At 37.0% G+C, this 27,810-nt stretch overlaps 4 protein-coding genes and 1 non-coding gene across 8 annotated transcripts in view; 4 read left to right on the top strand and 1 right to left on the bottom strand.

Annotated features, from left to right (window-relative positions):
* Nucleotides 1–71: 71 nt before the first annotated feature.
* On the top strand, nucleotides 72–11,965 carry LOC107036925 (sialin). 2 transcript variants are annotated; one of them, XM_015255187.1, is made up of 11 exons: nucleotides 72–337; nucleotides 5,395–5,507; nucleotides 5,617–5,669; nucleotides 6,016–6,215; nucleotides 6,584–6,820; nucleotides 7,025–7,109; nucleotides 8,403–8,617; nucleotides 8,976–9,125; nucleotides 9,373–9,505; nucleotides 9,569–9,810; nucleotides 10,060–11,965. In XM_015255187.1, the coding sequence occupies exons 2-11, from the start codon at nucleotides 5,491–5,493 to the stop codon at nucleotides 10,282–10,284; spliced, it is 1,557 nt and encodes a 518-aa protein (XP_015110673.1). In that variant the 5' UTR covers nucleotides 72–337; nucleotides 5,395–5,490; the 3' UTR covers nucleotides 10,285–11,965. The 2 variants fall into 2 exon arrangements, with proteins under 2 accessions (XP_015110673.1, XP_015110674.1); XM_015255188.1 differs by lacking the exon at nucleotides 72–337 and adding an exon at nucleotides 3,315–3,426.
* A 211-nt stretch (nucleotides 11,966–12,176) lies between these two features.
* LOC107036927 (ABC transporter F family member 4) lies at nucleotides 12,177–13,810 on the top strand. 2 transcript variants are annotated; one of them, XM_015255192.2, is made up of 3 exons: nucleotides 12,177–12,442; nucleotides 12,839–12,949; nucleotides 13,023–13,810. In XM_015255192.2, the coding sequence occupies exons 1-3, from the start codon at nucleotides 12,438–12,440 to the stop codon at nucleotides 13,723–13,725; spliced, it is 819 nt and encodes a 272-aa protein (XP_015110678.1). In that variant the 5' UTR covers nucleotides 12,177–12,437; the 3' UTR covers nucleotides 13,726–13,810. The 2 variants fall into 2 exon arrangements, with proteins under 2 accessions (XP_015110678.1, XP_015110677.1); XM_015255191.2 differs by having other exon boundaries at nucleotides 12,178–12,442; nucleotides 13,020–13,810.
* A 1,446-nt stretch (nucleotides 13,811–15,256) lies between these two features.
* On the top strand, nucleotides 15,257–18,047 carry LOC107036926 (la protein homolog). Its single transcript, XM_015255190.1, has 6 exons — nucleotides 15,257–15,654; nucleotides 16,032–16,385; nucleotides 16,636–16,863; nucleotides 16,955–17,206; nucleotides 17,328–17,466; nucleotides 17,759–18,047. The coding sequence occupies exons 1-6, from the start codon at nucleotides 15,439–15,441 to the stop codon at nucleotides 17,842–17,844; spliced, it is 1,275 nt and encodes a 424-aa protein (XP_015110676.1). The 5' UTR covers nucleotides 15,257–15,438; the 3' UTR covers nucleotides 17,845–18,047.
* LOC114841138 lies at nucleotides 17,600–17,682 on the top strand. The gene has a single exon (XR_003783025.1). It is a non-coding gene; the product is annotated as a small nucleolar RNA U6-53/MBII-28 (small nucleolar RNA).
* Nucleotides 18,048–18,328: 281 nt separating the features above from the next.
* Nucleotides 18,329–27,810, bottom strand: part of LOC107036915 (neuroligin-4, X-linked) — a 79,551-nt gene continuing 70,069 nt past the window's right edge. For both annotated transcript variants that reach the window (XM_015255168.1, XM_015255169.1), the window contains exons 6-10: nucleotides 24,624–24,819; nucleotides 24,072–24,516; nucleotides 20,279–20,552; nucleotides 20,056–20,202; nucleotides 18,329–19,483 (exon numbers count right to left, since the gene is read on the bottom strand). In XM_015255168.1, the coding sequence (XP_015110654.1) occupies nucleotides 18,852–19,483; nucleotides 20,056–20,202; nucleotides 20,279–20,552; nucleotides 24,072–24,516; nucleotides 24,624–24,819 (1,694 nt within the window). In that variant the 3' untranslated portion in view covers nucleotides 18,329–18,851. The remainder of the gene's footprint in view (nucleotides 19,484–20,055; nucleotides 20,203–20,278; nucleotides 20,553–24,071; nucleotides 24,517–24,623; nucleotides 24,820–27,810) is intronic.

Raw genomic sequence — 27,810 nt, 5'->3', positions numbered from 1 at the left:
ACGTCACAGCACCTCAGGTCGAGGCTAGATGGTGCGCCTACATGAGTCTCATCGACGTAGTGCTCTGGCGTTTCATTGCTCCTCGGTACGTAACAGTGAAGAGGTACAATTGACAGTGTAACCCACCCCCTCCCCTCGCGCCCCTGGTAATCACAGGCCGCAATCTATCGGTGTTCCGGCCACTATCGATGAAATAAAAACTCGTTACAAGGGGAATCACTCGACTTGCGAGGAGACTAGCCAACCGGTTAAACACGTGCCAACCCCGAAAATGCGGGAGATTAGGGAGAAAAAGCCGCACAGCGGTTGCATCGCGTGTCACAAGCACTGCATGAAGGTGAGTTATGAAAGAACTTGCCATTATCACGTAATAGTTGATATCATTTTTTATAGTTCTTTTATTTCGTTCATCTCAGCTCTCGCGTTTTGGTTGTCCTGCAGCGCAATGACATTGCCGCTGAATTACCGCACTACTGATTACAGCAATCACTCGTGTCGTATCCAATAAACAATTTGTCGTTTCCGTTCGTAACACGTTTTTGCATATCGCAAGTCGTTAATCATTTTTGGGGAATTGCCAGTACACATAGAACACTTTGCGATAGAAAATCCAAGAGTGGGGATTTGGAGAAGAAAAATCGAGATGTTTAGCTTATTTTTCGGTTGTAAAACAGCTTCGCAATTTTTTTTTTAATTTACTTTACTTTTTGTCAGTTGTATTTTGATTGAACGGAATTACGATTATGATTTTTGAGCAGCAAAAAGACAAGAGTTTCCTAACTTCCACTGAATTCTCAATTAATTGAAAATTTAAGTAAATATTCACCTCAATTTATTCGATTTCTGAATATTTTCAGTTTTTATTAATTTTTTCATCGTTTCGGAAATTCTCAATGACGAAATTCCTGGAAATTCCAGTGGAACTGTTACTTAGTAATATTTTTGAGCAGCAGAAAAACGAGAATTTCCCAACTTACGTAAAATTCTCAATTAATTAATAATTGAAAAAAAAATTCACTTCAATTTTTCTGATTCCCGAAAATTTTCAGTTTTCAATAAATTTTTCCATCAAATTGTGAATTTTAAATAGCAAAATCCCTTGAATTTCTTCAATATTCAAAAACTACCGAATGTTATGGATTTTATCGACTTCAATTCAACAGAATAAATACTAAAAAAGCCCCGAAAATCGATTTTCCCCCGGCAACTCTCCCTTTCTACCCTGCGGATTCACCCCGCACACGAGTTTGGTGACCCACATTCAGCGAATTGTTGTTGTCCAGGGCGTGTCCTGCCTGGTGTCAGATCTCCTGCCGCAAACATCTCGGCTTACAGATGAGCATCTGTTCAAATTAATTCCAGTTGATATCCTCCTGTTATAAATTGTTTTGTTGCGAATGATAATGTAACTGGCGTGTAGATATCGATTCCCTGTGGGAAAATTGATGCCGGTAGACCAAGGTCCTAGTTTTCCACGAAGTTCAGTGCATACGTTCTTTTTAATGCACTGTTAAATTTTTATTTTCGCATTTCATTAATAGTTAGAGAGTGATTCATTGTCTTGAAGGAGGTCAAAGATACAACTAATTAATTGGATGAATAACAATTTTTTTCTGGGATTTCATGAACTGATGCAATAATTTCATGAATAGAATTGAAATATTAAATTATTCTGGGATTTCACCGAATGATGCAACAATCTTGTGAAGAGAATGGGATATTTGTAGACCCCACGAATGGATTTTCGCGTTTTTTGAAACTTAAAAAAATTAAGTCTCGACAGAAATAATTATTGAGTTATTGGAAAAGTTTGAGATCGAATGAATCTTCAGATGCCGTTCCCTCCCACTTTCTCTGGCCTTTGAACCACACTGTTAGAGAATTACTCTTGAAATGTCAAATAAACAATCTTGAAAATTTTGAAAATTCAAACAACAACTTTTCTGAATTCTCAATCTATTGAAAATTGAATTGTAGGTGAATAATGAATTGAATTGTGTAATTGTATGTTTAATTTTCACAATGAGTTTGGAAATTTAAGCTTTCATGGAAAAATCAATAATTTTTTAACATGAAAACCCCAATTTTCTTGAATTTTCAAGATTAATGAGAAATGGAATGAACGTTTTCACTTGAAATTTAATTCAACTTGACAACTGAAATTTCAAGAAATTTCTAACAGTGCAACGAAACCGTCAATACCTCAAATATGAAACCACTGGCATTAATCTGTGCGCAAGAAAACGGCTCGTGATCGAAGAAACTCGTGATAATCGTTACGAGGCAAACTGTCTCGTGATGCCGTTGCCCTAAAGTGATACTCCCCATACGATTTCATCAAGCATAAATCCCCCGGATCGTCCACATGACTGAGGTCAATTACTCCATGAAGGGAGGGAGACCCTCCATGATTATCGCACGACACTTCATGATTGGGTAATCATCAAAGATTCCGAAATTCAAGTGACTTACGAAAAAGTTGAACAAAGCCAGCGTTTTAGTTTCGGAAGCGGAAAATCTGAAGCTTCCGAAATGAGAATTCCATTCTTGCACCGACTTCTTAAAAAAAAATACTATTGGATAGAAAAAAATCAACAGGTGTCGATTTTTATCTTCTGAGATTTTTTAAAATGAAAATTCATGGCCGTGAATTTTTCAAGTGTTTTTTTTCTTTAATTTTGTAATGAGAGATTTTTAAAAGTTTGGAGAGTGAATTTTTCATACTGAGATATTAAATTAGATCAAATCATTCATAATTTACAGTTTCTATTGATTTTTTCATCAAATTGTGAACTATCAGTGAGAAAACCCCCTAAAATTCCCGTAAAAATTTCACTTCAATTCAATTCAACAAAAAAAATCCTAAAAACCCCAGAAAATCTATTTTCCCAGTCACCTCTCCTTTTCTCTCCAGCGGACTCACCTCCCACATGAGTTTGGTGTCCCGAATTGAACAGTGCAATAAAAATTCCTTCCACTACTCCCCGGATTCCCGCAATGAGATTCCCTATAACCCGATTAATCGTAAAAAATTTTATTTCCCGGGTAATTTTAAAAATAATTTATACGCATAGCTAATGATTTTGTTACATAAACACAGGCTTTGTACTGTCAATAAAACTGCATACCGCGCTAGCCAATGACCAAAATGACAGTCATGCACGTTCGTCACCCTCTTCCGTTCCATCAGGATTTTAAATCGCATGTGGGGGAGGAGGGGGGGGCGAGGGGGGTGGGGTGGAAATGAAGAAATGGGACAGGCATCCGTAGCCTCGTGGCTCGAATCAAACCTGCAGTCAGTGGCGATAATGCTGCCCTGGTGATTACATCGATTTATCCGGATTTCAGTGGTCATTCATCTATTACTCGACATTTAAATAACAAAAGACAGTAAATGTGACACATTTCCACTCGACTTATCAAAGCGTAAATACAATTTTTTCTTATCACTGTTTTATTTCCGCAATTAAATTTGTTATTCATTTATTTATGAATGTTTTCCTTGTTATTATCACGTGTGATGGAGTGTTGAATCAATAGAGAGTGACTTTAGCTGAAGAAGGTCACATTTTTCGGTGAATTTTGCTCTCAAAATAATTTTTACCACCGATAAATTAAACATTGTTACGTTTTACCAGCTGGAGTGAGTGAAGTCATGTCGAGTAATTTATAAAGCCGTTAAATTTTATTATCCGGACAGCGGAGTTCATCTTAATTGAAAGTTAATGACCATTATTGCAGAGTCATTTTGAGTTTAATGTTGTATTTATGTGTCGTGCCATTGGTTTACGTGGTTTACGTGTTTTCCTTCATTTATCTTGAACCACTGAATTGTCGTTTAATTACCAATGTGTCCAGTCATCGTTAGATAGCCACCAAAATCGATTAGTTGCTGGAGAGAATGACCGGAATTTTGTATAAAAAATTGTCGTTGTCAAGAAAAATTCTGCATTTAAATTTGATTGAATTGAATTAAATTATTCAGCTGCCTCTCATTCTTGAGATAATTCAGCGATCATGCGTTGAACAATCGACGATTTAACAGGAAAATGTCGAGAGATAATTTCCGTTGAAAATTTCTTGTGTCAATAAATGGCTCTGGTTTTATTCGTCACCGAGATAAATGCGAATAAACAAAAAATTCATTACAATTTGTTACGTTGTCATTTGAATACAACTTTTTTACAACGAATTCACCATTCCAGCCCCAATCGAAATGACTATTCGACGGATAAAAAAAGAATCGAAACGCGAAATCCGTTTCAAAATTAATGAAATGAATTTTTTCTCAGCAAAAATATTATTTCGTTATGCCCCCGATTGGATAGTGACCAGTCATTACCTCATTATTTGGTAGATAGTAGACGATGACACAACGTGAAACGGAAAGTAGGATAATTGTACTCGTCTGACTCGCGACAGTTCCGTTCCGGTTACATATTTTAATTCTAAATTAATCCTGGATTAAAATAACGAGAGGTTTGCGCCCCACTCCTTCCCGAGTTTTTCCAATTTCATGATTCATTTCCCTGGTCCTTTGACATTCAATAAGGCTGAGGTATGTGGAATCTCCTTGCCCCCCACGGAAATAACGTGGGAAACACGTTCGGGATGGGAATTCTCAGGAATTTTGATTGCTCTCTATGGGGGAATAATTTGAAAAATGGGAACGAGTCCCGGAATGTGGCCCATTGATGATGCATGGGTTTCTCATTCAGGTCGTCCTTCCATCTCGTTATGCCTACAAATGGTCTTATTAGTGTTAATGATTTTCTGAGGACAATATAATGAAATTTACACCTGAAGGGGAGTAGAAAAACTCAATAGAAGTTGCACCTGATAAATTCTACTTGTTTTTTGTTTTTCAATAGATAATTTTATTGAGATTTTCCTTTATTTTGGTTGCGAGAAAACCTACGAAAAAAATTGATAAATTTATGCCCAAAAATTTCTACAGAATTTCTCAGAGATGACGGTGAATTTTTCTATTTAATATTTTTCCACTGCCATTTATTCTTTTCATGAGCTAAGTAAATTGACTAATCAATTAGACACACAATGTTTATACCGACGTTTCACAGAATTACTTGTTGTCAATTCCGACTATAATACGAAGTTTGATGTTACGAAGTTGTGACAACAGACAATCATTAATTCACTTCATGTAAATTCCTGAGAAAATGCATGAGAGCGTACCAACATTTATTGCGCGATTGTTTTCCCTAACTTTTGACCCTTGACTAGTCACATTCTCAACAATGCCCCGCATCAACTGCTAATGCCCAGTCATTCTCAAATTTTAAGAATTGCAAAGTTGTTTTATGCGTGAACTTCTTGAAATGGAGAAGAATGCATCATCATTTACAATTTACAATTTATAATTTTTCTTTTCAGAACGCGAGGTGATTGTGGCTGATTGCAGTGCCATTTCGTTCGTGAGGGTAAACACACGATCAATTTCCTCGGTGTCAATTACATCGGAGCGCAACAATGGATGATCCCGAAAAGTACGGATTAAAAATAAATCAATCGATAAACCCATCACGAAAAAATACTTCACTGTTGACATTCGTCCTCACAATTTCCCGGTTTATTTCATTTTTTTTTTATCAACAGGTACGAGAGCCATTTGTACAGTCGTCCTGGCTTCAGCATTCGCAGGCTCGGAGGTGAGAACGATTGAGATTTCAATTTTTAAAAATTGAAAAATCATGGAATTTCATATTTCACTAGAAATTCAAAGCAATTGGGAATTTTTAACGGGGAAAAGACGACACTTCCTCAACTGACTTGATTTTTCAGTACTAACTTAATCTGAATTTTCAATTAATTGAATATTTGAAATAATTGAACTGACATTTACAATTCCTACTGATTTTTACGTAAAATTTCCACTTCTTAATGACGAAATTTCTCGAACATTTCAGCCAAAATTTCTTAGAAATGTTGAATTAACAGTTTGAAATTAAATTCTCAATAAATATTAACATCTCCCTGAACTATTGATATTCACAGACATGGTGCCAGCACGTGTAGTACTGTACATGCTCTCATTCTCCGGATTTCTCGTCTCCTTTATGATGAGAATGGACATAAATTTAGCAATGGTGGAGATGGCTAAAATGCCGAATTCCGATGAGAAAAATAACAGTAACACAGAGGCTTACTGCTACGATGACAGTGCAAATGTTACGAGCAGTCAAGTTACGCGAGAAGTGAGTGAAATAATTGCACCGACAAAGAAAAATATTTTTCCCAAATATCCATTTGCTCAAGAGAAGTATTCATTTTTTCAATTCTCATTAGGTTTCACTTACGACAATTATATTGCTCTAGAAGATGATCATGTTAGTTGTAACCTAAAGTTAACTCCCCCAATAATTATAAGCATTAAAAAATTAATTGAACTTCTTCCCTGTGAAAAATAAGAAATTTATGAAAAATTAATAATAAAATGAGTAAATGCTCCTCTGAAGTAAATGAATATTCTGCAGAAATTTTGTTTTTTTCAGTGTGGCTGAAACCACCTGAACGATTTTTAATTTATTTGTTCACGGCCCTAATTGATTCATCAATTTTCCAGGGCTCTGGAGAGTTTGATTGGAGTCCCACAGTGCAATCAGCCATAATTGGCAGTTTCTACTGGTGTTACATACTATCCCAAGTTGTTGGTGGTGTATTGACCCAGTATTTTGGTACAAAGACTGTTTTTGGAGGTTCACAACTCCTCACTGCTATTTGCAGCCTTCTCATTCCCACTGCTGCTGACATTCATTATTCTGCTATGATTGCATTGAGAAGTATTCAAGGAATTGCGAGTGTAAGTTGTCAGTTGTAAAATCATCGATGTGTGAGATAAATTCGATGAAAGAACTCGGGATTTTCATTCGAAAATTCCATTCAAACGAATAGAATAAAATGTTCAGCTCACAAAAATCAAAAAGTTTTCCGTTAAATTTTCTCCTAAATGTAATTTTTTTTTGCCAATCACCAAATTGTCTACCATTTTCTGATCATTCTCTAGGGCTTGACTTGGCCAGCAATGTACGCCATAGTGGGCCACTGGATTCCCCCCGTGGAACGATCGCGTTTCATGTCTTCCTTCCAAGGTGAGAACTCCCACAAAACAAAATATCTAATGACAATATAAACTTAAAACCTTGACCGCTGGTAAAACCAGTTAAATGCACCACTAAAAAATTTTTTATGTGTTACAGTGAAACTTCAATTACCTCGCATAAAACTATTATATATACCCATTGTAACTCGATAATTAGTCCCCCCAAATTGTGTTGAAAAAACTCCAAACACTAATATTCGCACGATTCTTTCAGAACAGAACAGTTCACAAAGCTAAACAAGTCATTCTTTTTCAGTTGAAATTTTAACCTCCGAGTGTTGCTCATCAGGAAATTGTTTGTGCTTTTTTTTTTGCAATTTAGAGGGCCAATGGTGCTGCTGAATTCGTCCGGACTCAGGGGTATACTCGATCAGTCAAGTGATAAAAAATACCGCTCAACAGCATGAGAACGGCAAGAGTATACTTCCAGCCTGGTTGAATCAGCCAGAACTACCGCAAAGTAGAGATACCAGAGTGATTAAACTCATTTTTTTATGTTGATTTTACAGGCAAGAAGTTTCATTGTCCCACTTCATGTGAAAAAAAAAAATTAAGGGAAAAATTTAGTACTTTTTATGAGATATTCTGCTGGTGTTGTATTATAATTCTGCATGAGAAATATTCTATTGAGAGACATTTCAAGCGTTTAAATATAGATTTTTTTAAATTAATTAAACATTCAAGAAAATATTCACATGAATTTTTCTGGTTTCTATTAATTTTCAAGGAATAATTGAACTTAAATTTACAGTCCATTGATTTTTCCATAAAATATTGAACTGTGGTTGAAAATTTTAGCCAAAAATGTCTGATACACCTATTAAGATCCGATAATTAAATTATCTATTTGTTTATTTTAAAATTTTCTAATGAGAACACAAAAATCCCACGTAAAAAAAAATAAAAATCTCATCTCAAGTCCATTAAAAAATTTCCTGTCAGAATTTCACAATTTCAATAGAAATATCTCAAAAAAAAAACGCTCAATTTTTCACCTAATTTTTTTCATGCGTATCAACTTGTCACTCGCTCATTGATAACACCATTATTTGTCCATTGTTATGTCCTCCCCTCCCCCATTCGATCACACTAAAACATTTGGATCGCATTGCAGAGTACACAGGGCCAAAATGGAATATTGTAAAAATAGCCTGGTGATAACGAGATTTACATAATGGCCCTACTATAAGAGGGAATCTTCATGTTATCATCCTACCTCTACATTGGGATTGTTCACGTTGGGGTGAGCGACACTTTAACAAGCTCCATTATCTATATTCAGGGTTCAGTTTTGGAATCGGCCTTACCTATCCACTCTGCGGATTTATTATCGCCCATTATGGATGGAGAGTGGTCTTCTATACAACTGGCACTGTCGGGGTATCCTGGTGCTTCTTTTGGTACTTCTTTGCCTTTGATACACCAGCTACACATCCGAGGATAACGCAGCACGAGCTGAGGTACATTCAGGGAAGTGTTGGAAATCAAGTCAGTGAGGTGAGGATTTTTTTTTTAATTCGAGAGTTTGGAAATTCAATAGAAGAGATGAATTTTATTGATCAATTTTAAGGATATCCAAGTATTTTTTGTAGTTTGCTACACCCCGAAAAATTTTTGTGTGAAATTTCCGGTTTTTTTTTTGGAAATTTTTATCGAATTTAATTAGCAATGAAATTTCAAGGAATTTCGTCGTTGAAAATTTAGAAAGTTCTAAAAAAATTTAAAGTTCTTCAGAAAATCGATAAAAAATCATCAATTCAGTTGATTTCAACTAAAAATTTAGCAGCTTTTCCGCACGTTTTTGTGACATTCGCAAAAAAATTAAAGTTGAATTGACTTTTCATCTTTTCTCAAGGGCATGAAAACCCCGTGGAAGTCGATGCTGCTCTCAATGCCTACATGGGCCATTGGAATCACGACATTCGGAAGAATATGGGTGCATTACGTGTTTATCATTCCTGGACCAATGTACATGAAGACAGTCCTTGGTTTCGACATTCAAACCGTGAGTGTTTCAAATTACTCGAAGAATTTCACGACGAACTGTCAAAAAACGAGAATTATTAATCGAAAACCAACTCGCAAATTCCTCTCCCAACGTCTTAACAGATGATATTACGACAATATAATTCATCAAATGAGCAGAATAATTTGCAAATAGTCTGCAGAAACTCATACGAATTTTTTTTTCGAAGAAAACTTCACGAAATTCAAATAAAATTCCCTTGAAATCTGTTTTCCCTTCCTTTCAGAATGGCGTACTTTCTGGCGTCCCTTTTATATGCAGTTATCTGAGCTCAGTCGTGTTCTGCTACGTGGCAGATGTTCTCGTAACGCGACAGATGATGACACTGACCAACGTTAGAAAATTGTTCACAGCAATTTGTGAGTAGTATGAGCGAAAAGAGAGCTGAATAGCCGATAAATTCCGTATTTTTCTTTTTCTAGCTCAAGTAGTTCCAGGGATTCTCGTCCTGCTGATTGGCTACCTAGGTTGCAACATTATCCTCGCCCTCGTTATTTGGTTCGTAGCTGTGACACTGATAACCGCAGCATACGCTGGGGCAATGGCGAGTATCGTCGACATTGCGCCGAATTTCGCTGGTCCTGTTCTAGCTTTCGCTCAGACAATTCACATGACAGCTTCATTTCTATCGCCAATTGCTGCTGGTGTTATAACCCAAGACGGCGTAAGTGTTTTTCAAAATTGAGAAATCGAATGAAACATTCGTCAAGTGAACGATGAGATTTTTTTGAGAAAAAAAATTTAAAAAAATATTTTTTAATTATCATTATTGAATATTCGTGCTATTAAAAAAAACGAGAACCGATAAACCGATAAATCTTAATACTTCATAAAAGTAACAGTGATAGAAGAATTTACACTGCAAATTAATGAGAAAATTCAGTAAAATATTTTTCCTTCGATTTTACAACAGCAAACTCTAACAGCCTGGAGACAAGTCTTCGGTTTAACAAGCTGCATAGCCTGTGGCACCTACGTAATATTCCAAATATTCGGTACAGCTGATATTCAACCATGGAACTATCCAGATCAGAAAATTCCACAGTCAATGAGCGACGACGACGAGCCACTCAATGAAACAACCCGCAAAAATGGGAAAATCATTTCCAGGCAGTCGAGTCTCTCTGGACAATCGTAGTTAATTCACATTCTACAGTAGATTTAATATAATAAAACAAATACTGGGGACATTCTTAATAACTTGCACAAGAGCCTGTGAGTGAGAACACGACACAAAAATCGCAGATGATTTTTTCTTGAATTAAGAACACATTTTCTAAATTCTGAAAACTGTTTCGTTTTAGAGCAGAAAAAAATTTCCTGCCTTCAAATTATAATAATTTCAAACAGGAAGAATTATTCTTAGTTGAAAAATGACCCTATGAATTCCAAAACAGTGTTCTTATTCAAATAAAAAAAAATCTTGTGAGGAAAAAAAACGAAAAATGTGTCAGAAGACTTAATTCAAAGTGCATTCGCGGAATCTCAGGTTTGTTTGGTGCTCCAATGCTTAAAATCAGCACAACAGCCTACAAGTGAAAACATGATGCAAATTCACAGTTAAATTTTTTCGTTATGAATGAAGATGAAAGAAAGCAGCTCTTAAATTGTAAAAACTATTTTCTTCAACAACAGAAGGAATTTGCAGGACAAATTATTCTCAATTGAAAAAAAAACGCTATGAATTAAAATTCTTGCAAGGAAAGAGAAAGCGAAAAATGTATTGAAAGACTTAATTGAAACTATTTTTGTGGAATCTCAAGCTGACTAAATGCTCGAATACTTAAAATCCGAAGAAATGAATTTCTCTGAGTAGAATGAGTCCAAAAATAGATAAAACAGTCAGGTACTTATGTGGAATGTCCTGCCTGCCATTCTCTGTAATTTCTGTGATCAGAATTTGTATGAAAAAGTTAATTACTTAGTAAAAATGAAACCCAAGTGAATTCCACACTGGATAATTCACGTAATACCGTAAAAAAGGATTAAAATATTACACAATACTTATTAGTTGATAGATTGATTAAAAATAATAGCGAGTGTAATTTTTCATCAAACTTTATATCTCAATTTCAGAATACACCTAAGTTTTCTCACTTTGACCATTTTTGTATAGAAAATTATTTTTTGTATTCGTCACAATGTGATGGCAATTGTGTTTAAACGTTGATGAACAGATAGAAAAACTAATATGACAAGATTTTAAAACATGTAGCACATTCGAGAGGAAATACTAATCTTATCAGTGCCTTGCATTAGAATCTACAAACAAACTTCACTCATCTTGCATCGAATAAATAAAATGTATTTTTCATTATCTTTTTTTTTCAACGATCAAGTGAAATGAAAGTCGATCATTCGGTGATGGGTATATCAATGGAATAATTGATCGAATTATTTCTGCATTGAGGTCGTGAAACAAGGAGTTGAACGTGAAATTCAAATTTTCATTTTTCTTCATTACGAAATTAAAGGATTTACATGGAATTAGTGTTTGATTTTTATTTGTAAAAATAACTCATCAAATTGCTGCTGACACGTCCCATTAGTTGTTTCAATACTTCAATCCAGATTTATCTAAAATAATGTTCAATCAATATCTGTGGTTTAATCTTAATCCTCTCAAAATTAATGTTGTAAATCTGTTAATCATCGGGATTCATTATAGTATTGTTAAATTTATGTTTTATTCGGAAAATAATGAAGAGAAATATGTACCTTAATCGTATACTCGAGTGTGATTGTATATTGTAAAGATCTCGAGAAAGACCTGTCAGTACTACTTAATAATATCGAAAAAAATATATAATTTTCCTATAAAAAAATTGTTTTCAGACCAAATTATTTCGCAAACCTCGTGAGCACCGAAAATTGTATATCAATCATTCTACAACTGATAAGGAAATCGCTGGAAGACGAGATAGCTCGGTCGTGAATATTTGCAGATGGTATCAGAGATTTTCCGTATTGAAAAAATTGAATGAACGTTGGATTTCAGGGAAAACATTCCGTGGAATACAACTCTGACCCCTTTATCGCGTTATTCAACGTCTCAAATTCATCAGATCGTCGTCCTCTGGGGACTAGGAGAGTCATAACAGATTGGAGTTATTATATTTGCTGTGGGATTATCAGTCACTAGGTGAATTTGAGTCGTATCGGGAGTATAAAGGACTGCGCAACGAATTATTCTGTTTTGTGAGGCTTGAATAGACGTACCGCAACGATTCTAAGAGTTTATGGGGAATTATTCGAGTTGTTGATTGGAATTAATGAATTATTCGTTCTAAGATGCGGTGAGTAAAGCAATACTTCAAAAAATGTTGGAAAAAAATTGAAATTTTGCGGACAGTTGAGTAGTAATTTTTTGGAAAGTGAATATTCAACGAAATTTCACATTTTTGAGCAGCAGGAGGATGAGATGATAAAAAAATGAATATGTACTGCTAAACTTTGTTGAATGTTCAATTAATTGACAATTTAAAAATATATCTCTGGGAATTTCCTAATTTCCACTGATTTTTCCATAAAATTTTGGATTTTTCACGACGAAATTCCTCAAAATTCCAGTGGAATTTGTGTGATAAGAATTTCCAAGGAGTGTACAGGAAATTTGAGTGAAAATCTTTTAATGTTCATTTTTTTCCAGTTCTCAATTAATTTTGTGACCTTAATTTTCCTTTTTTATTTAGTTTCGCTATTGTGTTCGCTGTAATTGTTTGTGTACTACTGATGACTGAAATTGGTTCAGCAAAAAAGGAATACAAAAAAAAGAAGCGGGACGTAGAGAGTTATGAATTCAGGTAAATAAATAAACTATCCAAATATCGAAAATACTCCTTCTATCATTAATTAATTTGTAATCAATGACAGCAGTGAGGAAAAGGCCTCTAAAAAATCAAAAGTTAAGCTGAATGAGAGAAGGCGAGATAAAGATAATAAACAGAAATCGGTGGAGAACAGCCCGGAAGATGATGAGGATAACGAGGAAGCAGATTTGAAGAATGATGAGGATAAATCTGTTGGAGAGCGTAGGGTCGAGAAAACCGAAACGTCTAGGAAGAAGCAAAAAAAATCGAGGAAGAATGAGTCGTCAACTGAGAATGATCGCGACGCGTCTGACGATGACGACGAAGAGCCTCCACCACGTGAGAAGGAGCCCTCTTCGTTGAAGCCATCGAAGAAGAACAAAATTAAGAAATCCCAGTCCTCTGACGATGAGGATTCACTGGAGAGCGAGGAGAGCAAGCCCAGGAAGCATAAAAAGCAAAAATCCTCGAAGAAGAATAAAAATAAGCGAAAAAATATTGAAGAGGATGTGAACGAGGACGAAACTTCGTCGCGAGAAAGTGAGAAGAAAAACAAGAAGAAAAATAAGTACAAGAAATCTGGATCGAAGAAGAATTCGAAACGGGGGAAGGATGAGGAGACGTCGGATGAAAGAAATCCTGAGGACGAAAGAACGGAGGAAGTGAATGGTGAAGTTGATGAAGGGGAGGGAGATGAAGTTAAGCAAGATAGCTGTGAAGTGAAAATTAATGATGATCAGGATCCATTGGGAAAGAATTGCAGACGTTGATTTTTCTATTCTAATTCTAAGGTTTCGTTAATTTTTTGCCAGTTGTCATGAATAAAAAATGAAAAAAATGCTATTAAAGCTTGAATTATTCGTTTTTTTTAAATCATTTTTTTCAGTTCAGGAGATCGACGATTGGAGGGAGGGGCAGATCACAGGGAAAATCTACAGAATATTCCCATCGATTGAGATCAATCATTTTAATTTAATTATTAAGTATTTGTTTGAGTATTTCATCTTATTTCGCTGGCGTCTCTCGGACTAGCCGATGAGATTAAAATAATACCCGACGAGTAATATTTTTCCTACGAATAAAATCACTCCTTTGAAGTCTCGCGCGCAAATACAACACTTCCGGAAGTGAAGTCGACGCAAAAATATTCAAACAAAACCCTCGACTGGGCTAGAACTACAAACTAAATATTCATTTACGCTGTTTTTATAAAACGAATATTTCATTTCGCCAGAATAAAAAAATTATAATTCTGGTCTGTTTCAAAAAATGCAAAAATCATGCAAAACATGCAAAAATTGAAGATTAGCACAAACTCACATAACCGAGGGCTGCGTTGTCTCCTGCACACCTTCGAAGCACCAAAAATTCACCAAAAAACCACCAAAAAACCACTTATCACACAATTGCACTCACTATTCACAAAAAACCAACACTTCCACAGTTTTCAGTCAATTATTGTCCATCAATTTCTCTTTAATAAAAACAAAACTGTGACAACTGTCCTTGTCCAATCGAATCCTTTGTCTCCCCTACACCTCCAAAACCCCAAAAATCCATCAGTTAAATAATTAAACTCACTGTTTTAAAAAAAAAACACTTCAACCCTTTTCAGTCAATTATCGTCCGTTAATTTCTCTTTAAAAACAAAACTGTGGCAATTGTCCTTGTCCAACACATCTCCAAAAATCCCTCAATTAAATAATTGAACTCACTATTTCTTTAAAGAACTTCAACCCTTTTCAATCAATTGTTGTCCATTAATTTCTCTATAAAAACAAAACTAGCAATTGTCCTTGTCCAACAGACGCCGGTTGCATCAAACTCACGAAACAGAATCCTTTGTCTCCCCAACACCTCCAAACCCCCAAAAGCCCACCAATCAACCAATTAAACTCACCATTTTCAGAAAAAAACCACTTCGACCCTCTTCAGTCAATCATTTTCAATTAATTCCACGATAAAAACGAAACTGTAGCCTTTGTGTCCTTGTCCAACTCCCACATGTTGCCACCAAACTCATGACGCCGAATCCTTTGTCTCCCCCACACCTCCAAAACCCCAAAAATCCACCGATAAAACAATTAAACTCCCTATTTACAGTCAAATAACACTTCCTCCCTGTTCAATCAATCCTTTTTCGTCAATTTATTCATAAAAACAGCTCCGTGGCACGCGTCCTTCTCCAAACTCGCTCTCGCCATCTTGTACCCCGAATGGCGTCGCGCACGCGCGCGGCGCAGCCCGCGCGGCGGTTTCTCGAACTAAATGAACGAATCATCATGACGGCATGACGTCACTTCCTATCGTGTTTCACCTCCGATTTGTTTGGCTCGTGCAGGCGTGCGGTTTAACACGTGTTTACGAGACGCAAAAGTCCGTAAAAAAAGCCACCCCGAGCCATCAAACCCCCAAAGTAGTGATAAATCGCTCAGATAACCTCCGGAAATATTTTTGTACGAATAAAAATCACTGGATCTGCGATGGAGAACGGTAAATCTGAGGAGAAACCAGAGGTAGCCTCGGAGGAGAAGCCAGAGGCGGCCCCGGAGGAGAAGCCGGTGGCAGAGGCAAAACCTGAGGGCGAGGAAACTAAGGAAAATGAGGGTGAGAAAGCCGCCGAGGAGGCGGAGAAGTCTGATGAAACCCCAGAGGAAGTTACTCCAGAGCTTTTGGAGAAGATTAAATCACAGATCGAGGTGAGAATTATGCCAGTGCCCAATCGGCCTGTCTAACCTCACTAATACAGCTTCTCTTGGGGCACAAATATTTTTTTAGGCTAAAAACCTTGCATCAAAAAATTCTAGTTATTGTTTTCTTGTGGGGCAGTTGAACTGAAATTTTCCAGTTTTCATTGATTTTTTTAATGAAATTGTGAATTTTTAATTATGAAATTCCTTAAAATTTTAGTTAAACAATTTTAATAGTCCATTAAAAATGAAATGATTGAATACAACGGAAAAAAATTTAAAGAGTTATCATATTCAATTTATTTCTAAATTTAAATTTAATAAAATAATCGAATACACTATTTTATTTAGTGATGCTACTAAACACTTTCCTTCAATTTATTCAGTTTTACTTCGGTGACTGTAACATGCAGCGAGATAAGTTCCTCATTGACCAAGTGAAACTCGACGAGGGATGGATTCCAATGAGCATAATGCTGAAGTTCAAAGCTCTGGCGTCAATCAGTCAGAACGTGGAGACCATCCTGAAGGCCCTTGAGGACAGTGAACTCATGGAGATCTCAGAGGACAGGAAGAAGATCAGACGCAGTCCAGAGAAGCCACTGCCTGTCTACGATGAGGCTTACAAAAAGGCACAGGAGGAGAGGTCTGTTTACTGCAAGGGCTTCCCTCTGCAGGGGACCACCGTCCAGGTTCTCAAGGAATTCTTCAAGGACTTTCAGCCTCATGAGACTATTTTCGTGAGTAGTTTTTCATTTTTGAACATGAGTTCGTTCTTAACTCGAACGGATACTTGAAAATTTTTTAAACTTTTCTTCTACAGTTATTTGTTGTGACAAATTGAATCGTTTCATCACTTCACTGATTCAATAGTTCAATTAATAATTGAAATGTCTGACTGGCATTATTATTTTATCGTCTTGATAATGATTCAGTTTGAGAAAAATGAAATTATGACATTTTTATGGAAGTTGAATTGTTTTTGTTCAGATGAGGAGGTATCCCGACAAAGAAAAGAATCAATTCTTCTTCAAAGGTTCAATATTCATCCAGTTCACGACCCTGGAGGGTGCTAAAGATTTCATGGCTAGGGAGTCTGTTAAATATGGAGACAAGGAGCTCATCAGGAAGTGGAAGAATGATTACTTGGTTGAGAAGAAGAAGGAAATTGAGGAGAGGAAAAGCAAGAGAGATGGAAAGGGAAAGAAGACTGAGAAGGTAAAACCCCATAACTAATAGTGCAATCCAGGAATTTATTCTCATGTAAATTTATTTCTCACAATCGATGTATTTTCGTTTTTGTCACTAGGAGGAAGAAGTAATGGAGGCTGAGGACCCTGAAGACGACACTGTCTTGCCCAAAGGCGCAGTTTTAAGTTTCACAGGAGCTGGGGACGACACTCTAAGAGAGGACATCAAGGAAGCTGTGGTCAAGCTCGCAGAACTCATTCCAGAAGAAATTGCCTTTATGGATTATGAGAAGGGAAACTCAGAGGGCAAGATACGTTTTCATGGAGAGGGCACTGCTACGAAGATTCTGAAAAAATTCACCGACAAAGAGGTAAAATTTTCAATCAGATTAGTCGAAAAAATTTCCGTATGGAGTTTTCAAAAAAAAATCTTGAACAAAAATCAAATAAATAATGGAAAATAATTCGTTAATTATTTTTCTTTCATTTCAGCTCACAGTAAATGAGTCTACACTGAGTTTCAGACTCGTGGAGGGTGAGGAGGAGGAAGAGTACCTGAAGAAAGTCAAGGGACAGATGAACCAGAAGAAGCAGAAAATAAAGAACAACAAACGTGGTCGATCAAAGAGAGGTAAATTCCCTTTCCATTATTTATCATCCAGATTTCCACGAATAATCCCATTCAAATTGTTTTATTCATTCATTTTTTATATTCGAAAATTATATTGATTTTCAATTCTAATTTTTATTTCCTCTGAAAACTGATCACGTGATGAATTGCCATGCTAATACTGAGGGATCTCAAGGATCTCGCTGAGTTGAAAAAAACTTAGAAAAACTGATGATCAACTCCCATCAATTGTGGAGAGAAAAAAATTATTCTGTTGACTTTGAATTAATTGAATATTCATTTCAATCTGCAGGACGCGGTGGAGGTGCCAGAGGCAAGAAGAGGGGAGGCAGTCCCATCCGCGACTCCCCATCCAAGAAAGCTGCCAAGACTTCATAAGTAACTTTTACTACTTTTTGTTAAACATAACAAATCAATGTTTTTCGTTCTTGTTCTCATAATTCCTTACGTTCCTTGGTTGGGAAAACCAAGCCTCTCTATCCCATAATTTCTACTCAGGATTTAAATACCATTATCTTAAGAAAAGTGACAGAAGAGAATATGTATATCTCAGTTTAATTAAAATTCATGAGCTTTATAAATTCGTGTTTATTGTTATCGTATTGTAATTTACAAATATTTTCCTCTGCCCTTCGGAGTATTGAAGATGTCCATCAGCTTCACCTGTGAAGCAAAATGTTAAAATCCACGTGGAATTTGTGGAAATTCATAAAAGAATTTAATTCATACAGTGAAGACGTCAAGAATTTATTCGTGTTTCTAATTTCACGACTGAAATAATAGGATCAATAGGTAATTATGAAATTACTCATTCCCATATTTAATAAAAAATTAACTAATGATCAATAAACCACAAAAATCATTAATTTCTAAAGAAAAATCTTTTATTCATACTGTTACCATACGACGTTTTACCTCAAATAGAAAGACATTCTTATCAGCAAAACCTCTAAACCACAATTACTCATTTGCATATGAAAAGATGGTGCGATTACAATCAATAGTCCTCCTCCCCGAAATGGAAAAAGCACTCTCAAGAGCAATGGATAGTCCCCAAATCGCGGCAGTTGTTTCACTCCACCACCAGAAATAAACTAGCTCACTCCCTGTTCACTCGAGCCACTCACACGAGACACAATTTAAAGTCAATGTTAATTACTCAATGAAGTTACATCCTAGCCACTGTAATAATTCAGATTGGTCCAATGTATAATATCGTACTGATCGATAGTATCCACAAACAATAGGTCACAATCAGAGTACAAAAATTAATGATCCAAGCACAAACGATTGTTTCTTTAGAATCTGGTGTCTTCGACCTGTTCGTCGACCTCGACGAATGTGACGTGCTTGGGTTTGTTGCCCCCCTGGGGCATTCCCTAATGCTATACAGATATTTCTTGTATTTGAACTCGTTTCTTGATGGTGCCACCAGTGCTCAGAGAGCTGGTGGTCCTCGTGGGTGGTTTGGGGGGTGTTGTGTCCTTGTGAACGGAATTGCCAACGATTTCCCTGTTGTTTTCGTGAACATCCTCGTCCTGGCGCTCCTCCAGGCCCTCCTCGTGGCCAGGGTCCTCGATTGGGGACTCCTGAATTGTGGGGGGACGAGCCAGGGTCGTGTACGAGGGCGGGGGCTCCTGAGAGGGCGGTGGATTGTCGGTGGTTTTGTTCGTCGGTCTCGTCGTCATCGGCAGCGACTCCTGACCGTTCGACATGCACTCCAGGGCTGCTCGCTTCTTGTCTCTGTCCCGCTGGTAGTAAATACCAGCGAATATCAACATGTTTAGGACGAGGAGGATGCAGCCTACACCCACTGTTATCGCCAGGGCTGTCGTTGTACTGTAGAACTGGCGAGATGCGAGCTGCTCGTAACTGTCTTTTCTCTCGTTTAAGACTGACGTTACGTCGGGGGTGCTCGAGCCCTCGGATATTGATGTTGTGCAGGTGGTTGATGATGTACTGCTACGCGTTGTGGCTATTAGGGGCACTGGGGTGTGCCATTCATCACGTACTGCGCCTGGGGAAAGAGAGGAGGTGACAGACTGAGGAATTGGATACAATGATATTTCAACGAATTTCGTTGAACTCGGGTGTTGGAAATTCAAGGATTTGTTCCAGTTATTCAATATCACTATTTTCCAATAGTTTTTGGGGTTCAATGGAAATTCGTTTATCGAAAAAATCCGGTAGAATATCGTCTTTATATTCAATTTATTCTACAGAAATTCGGCGACATGAATTTTTCCAATTTTTTCCGCTTTTTTTTCTTAATTTTTAATTATTTTTATAATCGACCAAAATAACTCAGAAAATTTAAGTTCAGGAATTTCGTGAATTCCATTGATTTTTTCTATAGAATATATTCCATTAAACATTTCTATCGAAAAAAAAACGCGGAATTTTTCGCCAAAATCTTCTAGTTTCGCCAGAATTCCCTATATTTTTCTATTCATTTTTTTGCACGTTATCTCCATGAAATAAACGTGTTCCTCTGTTTGAATACAGATCCCAAAAGCTTATTCTCTCTGTCGGGGATTGGCAATCAGTAATACAGCTGCATGCATATCATGAAATAATTTGCTTATTTACCCGCATAGAGGTGGTCCCCATGCTCCCTGAAGTGATGATGACGCATCGATACGTCCTCGTCACCGGGCTGATGAAGCTGGGGAATGAGATTGAGCCACACTGCCATTTTATGACCCCGGTAGTGGCTCTTTATTCTCGGTTTTTGCGCTGAACGTAAAACCCTCGAATTACGATCAAGTCCTTTTCCTCGTTTTAGTGGAGGAAAAAAAATAAGAGAACTCACCTATTGTTAAGTAGAATTGCGAGCCAGTCTCGTACTGATCCCACGTGAGACCACGAAAACGTGCTTTTTCTTTAACAGTACCGTAGTCCACGGATTCAATGTTGTGGGGGGCGTTTGGATTTCCAGTCTTAGCGAAGTTTGTGAAAAATGTTAGAACAGCTTCGGAAACTCCTTGATCCTGTCTGCTGTAATTTAGGGGGAAGAAAGGACCGCCTGAGATGAGCGGCAGGCCGAAGATATAGGCGATATCCTCACCGCGAACACTACCCAGCCGCTGAACAAAGAGACAATTTATCTTTGCTTTTTTGTGGATTGAAAACTTAATTGCCAACTCGGGAAATATAGGGAATGAAAATTTTATTCGTGAAACTGCATAAATTAAGGGTATAATCAGTATCAAACTGGAGACCCTGGGATTCCCTTAAAATTCCGGAAGAACGGAATAAAAAACTCGAACTTTTACCGTGACGTAAGTTAAATTTTTCCAATTACTCACGATTAATGAAATTTTTTATTCCTAATTAGTTGAGGGGTAAAAATCGTCCTTATTTATATTCTATCCTTGATAAAAATTACTGCATAAAATTAATTTCATGTATTTTTTATTTTTGCTGGAATAAAACGGAATTGGTGAATTCATACTCAACAGATTTCATTCAAGAAACTCCATAAATTCGCAATATAATCAGTATCAAACAGAAGACCCTCCTACTTCCTTAAAATTCCGAACGAGCAGAATTAAAAACTCCAACTTTTACCGTAACATAAATTAAATTTCCCCAATTACTCTCGATTAATGAAACTTCCTTAATTCCTAATTAGTTTTTAAATGAGTAAACTGCGGAAAAAGTCAAGGGGTAAAAGTCGTCCTCATTTATATTCCATCCTATCAACTCTTCCCCCAACATATTTAATAATAAAAAACCGTCATTTGACGAACTGATCCCAAACATTCATCAATCGTTGAACAAAAATAAAATTTATTTTTGTTTTTTGGCGAAATAAAATAGAATTGATGAATTTTAAAATTAGATTTTCCCAATTGCCCTCGATAAACGAAACTTTCCTAATTCCCACTCAACTTTTAAAACGAGTAAACTGCGAAAAACGTCAAAAGTTAAAACTCGTCCTCATTTATATTCCATCCTCATTAACTCTTTCCCCAATTTGTTTAATCATAAAAACTCGGTAATTCCAATCTTATCTGAACTCTCGATAAGACCCCGAATCTTGTACATGCAAAGTCCGGCGCAAAAAAGGGGTTGGGAGATCGGTAAAGGCTAGAGAGAGGTCGGTCTTGATGAAATGAAGTGTGGAGTGCAAGGCTGAAAGGGTGGGTTTTCACCCAAAAGCGTCTTCTGTAAACTTTGGTGGATAGTGAAGGGTGAACGGCTTGATCCCCCACTCCCTTTCATCCACCGATTTAATGGAGTTAACCCGTAGTCCTAAGTGGCTCACTCCCCGCTTCCTCTCCCTATTCTCTTCGCCACTCACTTCTTATTCTTCCCACCCACCTCCCTCCCGATTTTCCCTTAAATACTGCCGTCAAGGCATCGTCTCTTCACGAAAACTTGTTTGCCTTCGAGCTAAATTCATGGACCTATGCTTCACCACTCACTTTCATGGCGATTTAATAAATCCATAAAGCGTCAAAACTTTAGAATTTCATGTTTCAATTGAACGTTTAATGCAAATACAGAATTATCAGTGTGAACTATTCTATTGTGATTTTTTGCAAAAGAAATTCTTCGTAAAAAGTTTGTGATAAAAATTTGGCACTCGAAATGAAGAGTCGTGAGCGTCAGATTAAGGGTCAAAAGCATCAAAATAAAGGTCACAAGGGTCAAATTAAATAAATTGAATTGAATAAGAGTTTATAATAATGTAAATTACGTGTTGATTCATGAATAAATATTGCATTCGATATTTTATTATTCGCCGATTCTAGGCATTCGTATCTACAAAAAAATTTGAATAAACTGAGGTTTATCTACTGCGGAATCGCTCCAGCGGGAATGCCTAGTGGGCCATTTGAGAAAACTCGGTAAGAGCTTCTCAATGGGGCCTATTTGAGTATATCTTCATCCGTCTAATGAGTAGTTATAGATGTTTGAATGCTCCGCCTGCACTTTCCCTACTTTCATGTATTCTACTTACGATTATTCCCTATGAAATTGCGATTATCGCGGTGGTGAACACTAATGTTGGGTTTTTATCATAAATTAAATTAAATTTCACGTAATTAACTGCAAAATTTGCAATGTTATCAACGCAATAAGATTTTTCAATTAAATTTTGCTAACTGGTCTCTTAACTCTATACATTCGTTTTATCCCAGAGAATTGAAAACTCGGTCTGTGTCACATCAAAATCTACAAAAAAAATGTTTAAAAAAATTGCGAAGTGCAGTCGTCCATTTTTTTTATCAAAGCAGTTGAAAATTGAATAAAAAATTCGTTTCTGCAGAAATTTCAAGCTACGGAAAACTTTCAATTTCATTTTCCTGCGAGCTGAAAAAAATCCTTCCGTTTGTTCCTTTGAGAATAACAATTTACGAACCTTATAAATGATAAATCCAGAAAATCTCAACACGGTTTACAACATTTGCCTCCTTCACTCACATCAGTTTGAAAAGTGTTCCCGAGTGCTTTTACAGAGGCGAAGGTATAAAAATTGCACACATACGCTTTTATCAACGGCGAAGAAAACGTTGGTATAAAGAAATAAAAATAAAAATAAAGAGACCTCGTATATAATGGATATAAAAGGGACTTTGGGATATGGACTGGAGGTAAGGCAAAAGAAACTCGCGTCTGAGCATCGCCTCCGGTGGGGCCACGCGCTCTCCTCTCCTTTCCGCCCATTTCGAGTGCAGAATCTGACGTGAAAGAAAGTCTCATTCACCCAACTTATCCACAACTAGACCGAAAAAAGGGAAAATGCAGGAAAAAAGTAAAGGAGATAAAGAATCTTTGGTTCATAAGAAAGGAGAGAAAAGAGTTCTTTCAGGCTGAATCGAGTGTGCCCTCTTATTTATCGTGTATGAATACTCTGTTGTGCGCTGCAGGAGTGATAAGGATTTTATGAGATGTGTAAACATGGGGCAGTAATTAATGGAGCGGTGTTAATTAAGGTAATGACGGCTGATTAACTAGGGGCGGTTTTCTTTAATGAGTTGGCCTTGGGGATTTCACAAATCAATAGAAATTGGCTATTTTAATTTAACTATTCCATGAAAATTAATCAAAATCAGGATAATTCGGGTGAATATGTGGTGAAGAATATTGAATTTCATTAAACTTTTAGTGTAATCTGAAATTTTGTCATTTTTTTTCAATAAAAAAATCGGAAAATTGATAAAGCTCATGGAAATTGTCAATTTTAGTGTAATTGTCTAATGAAAACGAATGAAAATCAGGATAATTCGGGTGAATATATTCTTGAATCTCAAATTAATTGATTAATTTGGAATTTAGCGGAATTTGTCGCTTTGAAATTGCATTATTTTTTTTAACAAAAAAATTATAAAATTACTAAAATCAATAGAAATTGTCACTTTTAGATTAATTATTCCATCAAAATTAATAGAAATAAAAAAATAAAGAAAATCCCTGTAAATAAACACAAAAAAAAATTCCAATAGAATCCAAAGCTTTTTATTCTTCGTCTTTGACCCAAAAGAAGAGCGCAATTGAAAAAAATCAAGTACAAGAATCACACCACCCCAGCGATTTCCAATGGCCCTCTACCGCCCAATAATCAATACCAACTACACAAAAAACCCACTAATTACCTGAGGATAGACGCTGTCCTTCGTCTGATAACTGAAATGAAAGAAGTAGGTCTGCGCTCCCCTCCTCGCATGATAGAACGCAATTCTGACGAGTGGAGCAACGGTGTGTCCATCGCTCAAAGCCTCCATCGTCGACTCCCTGATATTAATTGGATGCAGCGTCGGTTTGTCCCAATCAGTGTACTCATTGCGTACAGCGGAGAATATCTCATTCAAATGATAGTAGTAGGCATTTCTGATGTACGTCCTGAGTATACGATTGCGCTGATCCTCCTCAATGCCAAATTGAATTTCATTCTCATTGAAGTCAAAGCATGCCTCGGCGGTAGTTACCCCGAGTATCAGTGGCACTTTGATAAAGGCATCACTGGCACGCTCCATGTCCAATCCAGGATCTGGATTATTTTGGTCAACCGGCAGTGCTGGGCCCACACGCGGCATGAACCTGCAATGAAGATCGTCCATACGTTATTTCGGGGACAATTGGGCGCCCGGCGGAAAGGCGATGTGTAATCTCGGAGGGGATTGTTTCTCGGGGATCATCGATTTTACTTGATCTCTGGGAGCTCGACGTTGAGTAGAACACTGAGTGGCACACCGCGCAGACAATCGGCAATATCATCATCTTCATTGTCCATTGAACAGCCCAATTGCTCGCCAACTCGGGCCCTCAGGTCGTTCGGATCGTGAACTGTTGCCCAGGGGCTCAGTGCCGAGCCACTTAGCAGGACTACTCGGTGTAATAGACCTGGGGAACATCAATCTGGCGTTGGCTATGGGGTTTTACGAGTCATTGGTGGGATGAGGGCATTCTATTTTGAATTTATTTTGGGTGATTTTAATTTTCACGCATTGTTAACGGGGTTTACGGACATTTTTTCAAGTGACAGCTCCACGGAAATTCCAGGAAATTTCTTTGGACATACTTTTCTACTTTTGTAGTCTAGATCAGAGCTTTTGTTTGAGCCCCAGTTGACCCTAAGTCGAGAAATTTTACAATGATTTTATTATTCAAATATTGACAAAAAATTCGAAAGTTTACTTTTAGAGGAAGATTGATGCAATAATTAGAAAATGACATTTTTTAAATTTACGAGCTTCTTTTATAAATAATTTATAAACAATCAATTTTCTACCATAAGAATCATTTGTTCGGAATCATAACAAATTATTCATTTTACCAGACATCGATTTCATGTATAAAAGAATAAGGTTTCCCAAAGTTTAGACAATGTCAATTATTTATTTATTAACAACGAATGATTGAAAAAATAATAATTCTGTGCAAAATGGAATTTCCAAACCGCTGAATATTTATGATTTTTTCCAAATTTTTCACACGCAATTTAATTGACAATTGAATGAAAACATTTTTAAAAACTGAATTTCGGTTCAATTATTTCGTGGAGAGGGACAGAAATCAGAAAAGTTCACGTAGGTATTTTTTTTAATATGAAAAATTGACTAAAAATCGAGCGTATGAAATTTTTTGATATGCGATGACCTCAGGGATTCCATTAAAATAAAATTCTCCACAAAACCGTTTCACGATCTCAGAATTATCCAGTTCCAAAACTCGCAATTGCCCACTATTACCATTCATCGGGTCGAAAATTTCCCCCAGGCCCTGAAAATGGAATATAAAATAATTTATCAAATAATTTCATCTTCAAACCTTTCTCGCGCAAAAAAGCCCATAAACTCCCGTCATAAAATTCCCGCCTCTTCCGCCTACCCAATTCCCCATAAAACTCCTACAAAGAACTAAATTACATAATTCGATCATTCCACCGCAAAAGTGCACTCAAGACGCTCCAATAAAACCCAATTTTCCCCGTCCTATTGACACCAAAATACCCAGGAATAGCGAGAATATTGAAACACCAAAAACTTTGAAAAAACCGTAAAAAAAGGGGAAAAACTTTGCCGTCGTATCGGCAACACTGGAATACAGCCAATATGCAGTTACACCAGGGGAACATTAAAACCAGTACTTCCCGGACGCCAACAAGCGTTTTTTTATTTTTTTTCCAGCTCTTTCCATCTCACCCCAAAATCCCATCAACTTTTATTACGTCCAATGCTTCATCCTAACTATTAGGTCTGTCTCTGTTTCTAATTTTCCGAGTTTCTTCTCCTTTCGCCTTCACTAGAAAAACTAGTGGCTGAAGTGGAGGCACTTTTGTGTCCTTTTTAAGACGTTTGTGTTTTAAAATACCATTCACGTGCGTTCTGAACGTTTTAGGTGTCTTACGCGAGGATTCTTTCTTCAGACTTAAGCGTTTTTCCAATTACTTCATTTATTTTTTCACTTGCCACTTTTAGTTGCATTGGAAATGACGGTCATGAAGAAGAATTTGAAGGAAATGAGGAAAGTAATGAAAGAATTTTAGTGAGAAAAATTACAGATGAAAATTTGTTTTTCGTTAGAATAATATTTGAGGTTCTGACGCAGTTCTGATATTGCGATGGTGTTTAAATTAATTTGACATCGTCCACCCTCATCACCCTTTCAACCCTCTCAATAATTTCAGAACGTCACTAAATTGGAAGAAAATGAAACAGTAAATTTTAAGACATTGGAAATTTCAGTCATCAATGTCTTCAATTATTCTGTCAATTATTTTAATTCTTTTCCCACTTGTTGATGATAATTTTAGGAACAATATTGACTTAAGAAGCCCAGGCATCTTCCAGCGTCAATAAATAAGGAGACAATGAATCCTAAAACGACACTGAATTTTTGTTCCCTTATCCATGGCGAGATTGAAAGTAAATCAAACTTCGAGATACGAATAATGCCATCAACGGCTCGGAATATGGCGAAAGCTCATTTATTGTCTCAGGATATAATGGCATCGTGCTCCTGAAAGCTATCCAAGCCAATGGAATCAACGGAACACACCAGTGGCTCCTGTGGTTCCTCCTCTGGGATATTACTTTCCACAGTTTCTCTCCCTCTCTTTATTTTCCATCCACTCATTTTTCCCTATTTTTTGTATTTTTTTTTCCCCTTTTGTTCTCTCATGCTGTGGTGGGCTTGAAAGTGTGATCAGGGGATAAAAAGTGTGGGCTGGTGAACTGGTGGCAAGATGTTGCACGTAATTGCTGGGGGATATTGGTGGCAGATGCTTGCAACAACAAACGACGGAAATTTAATACTCGTTTTTTCTCGGAGATGAGAGTCTTATTGTTTTTTTTAGGGTTTCTGGTTTTATTTGTTTGGTTTGCGGGGTGCGCAGGGGATCTCGGGGGTGATGAGTGTGGACTTCTGGGTGCAAGTGAGGGGCGCAGTGGCATTAGGCGGGCCAGAAAATACAGATTCGACTTTCACTCGGCGGAAAAATTCGATTTTGGCGAAAGTCGACTTTCCCCCGGAAAAAAGCCTAAATACGACACTTGGACTCGGGGTGAAAAAAAAAAAATTTTTATTTCTGCTTTTCTGGGGCAAGGGAGGGGCGCAGGGGCATTAGGCGGGCCAGAAAATATAGATTCGACGTTCACCCGGCGGAAAAATTCGATTTTGGCGAAAGTCGACTTTCCCCCGGAAAAAAGCCTAAATACGACACTTGGACTCGGGGTGAAAAAAAAAAAATTTTTATTTCTGCTTTTCTGGGGCAAGGGAGGGGCGCAGGGGCATTAGGCGGGCCAGAAAATACAGAATCAACTTTCACCCGGCGGAAAAATTCCATTTTGGCGAAAGTCGACTTTCCCCCGGAAAAAAGCCTAAATACGACAT

The sequence above is a fragment of the Diachasma alloeum genome, unplaced genomic scaffold, assembly GCF_001412515.2.
Source record: "Diachasma alloeum isolate Michigan unplaced genomic scaffold, Dall2.0 Dall_scaffold_00212, whole genome shotgun sequence".
Taxonomy (NCBI): domain Eukaryota; kingdom Metazoa; phylum Arthropoda; class Insecta; order Hymenoptera; family Braconidae; genus Diachasma; species Diachasma alloeum.
Note: the sequence above shows the minus strand (reverse complement) of the source record. Positions and strands in the feature narration are given on the sequence as shown.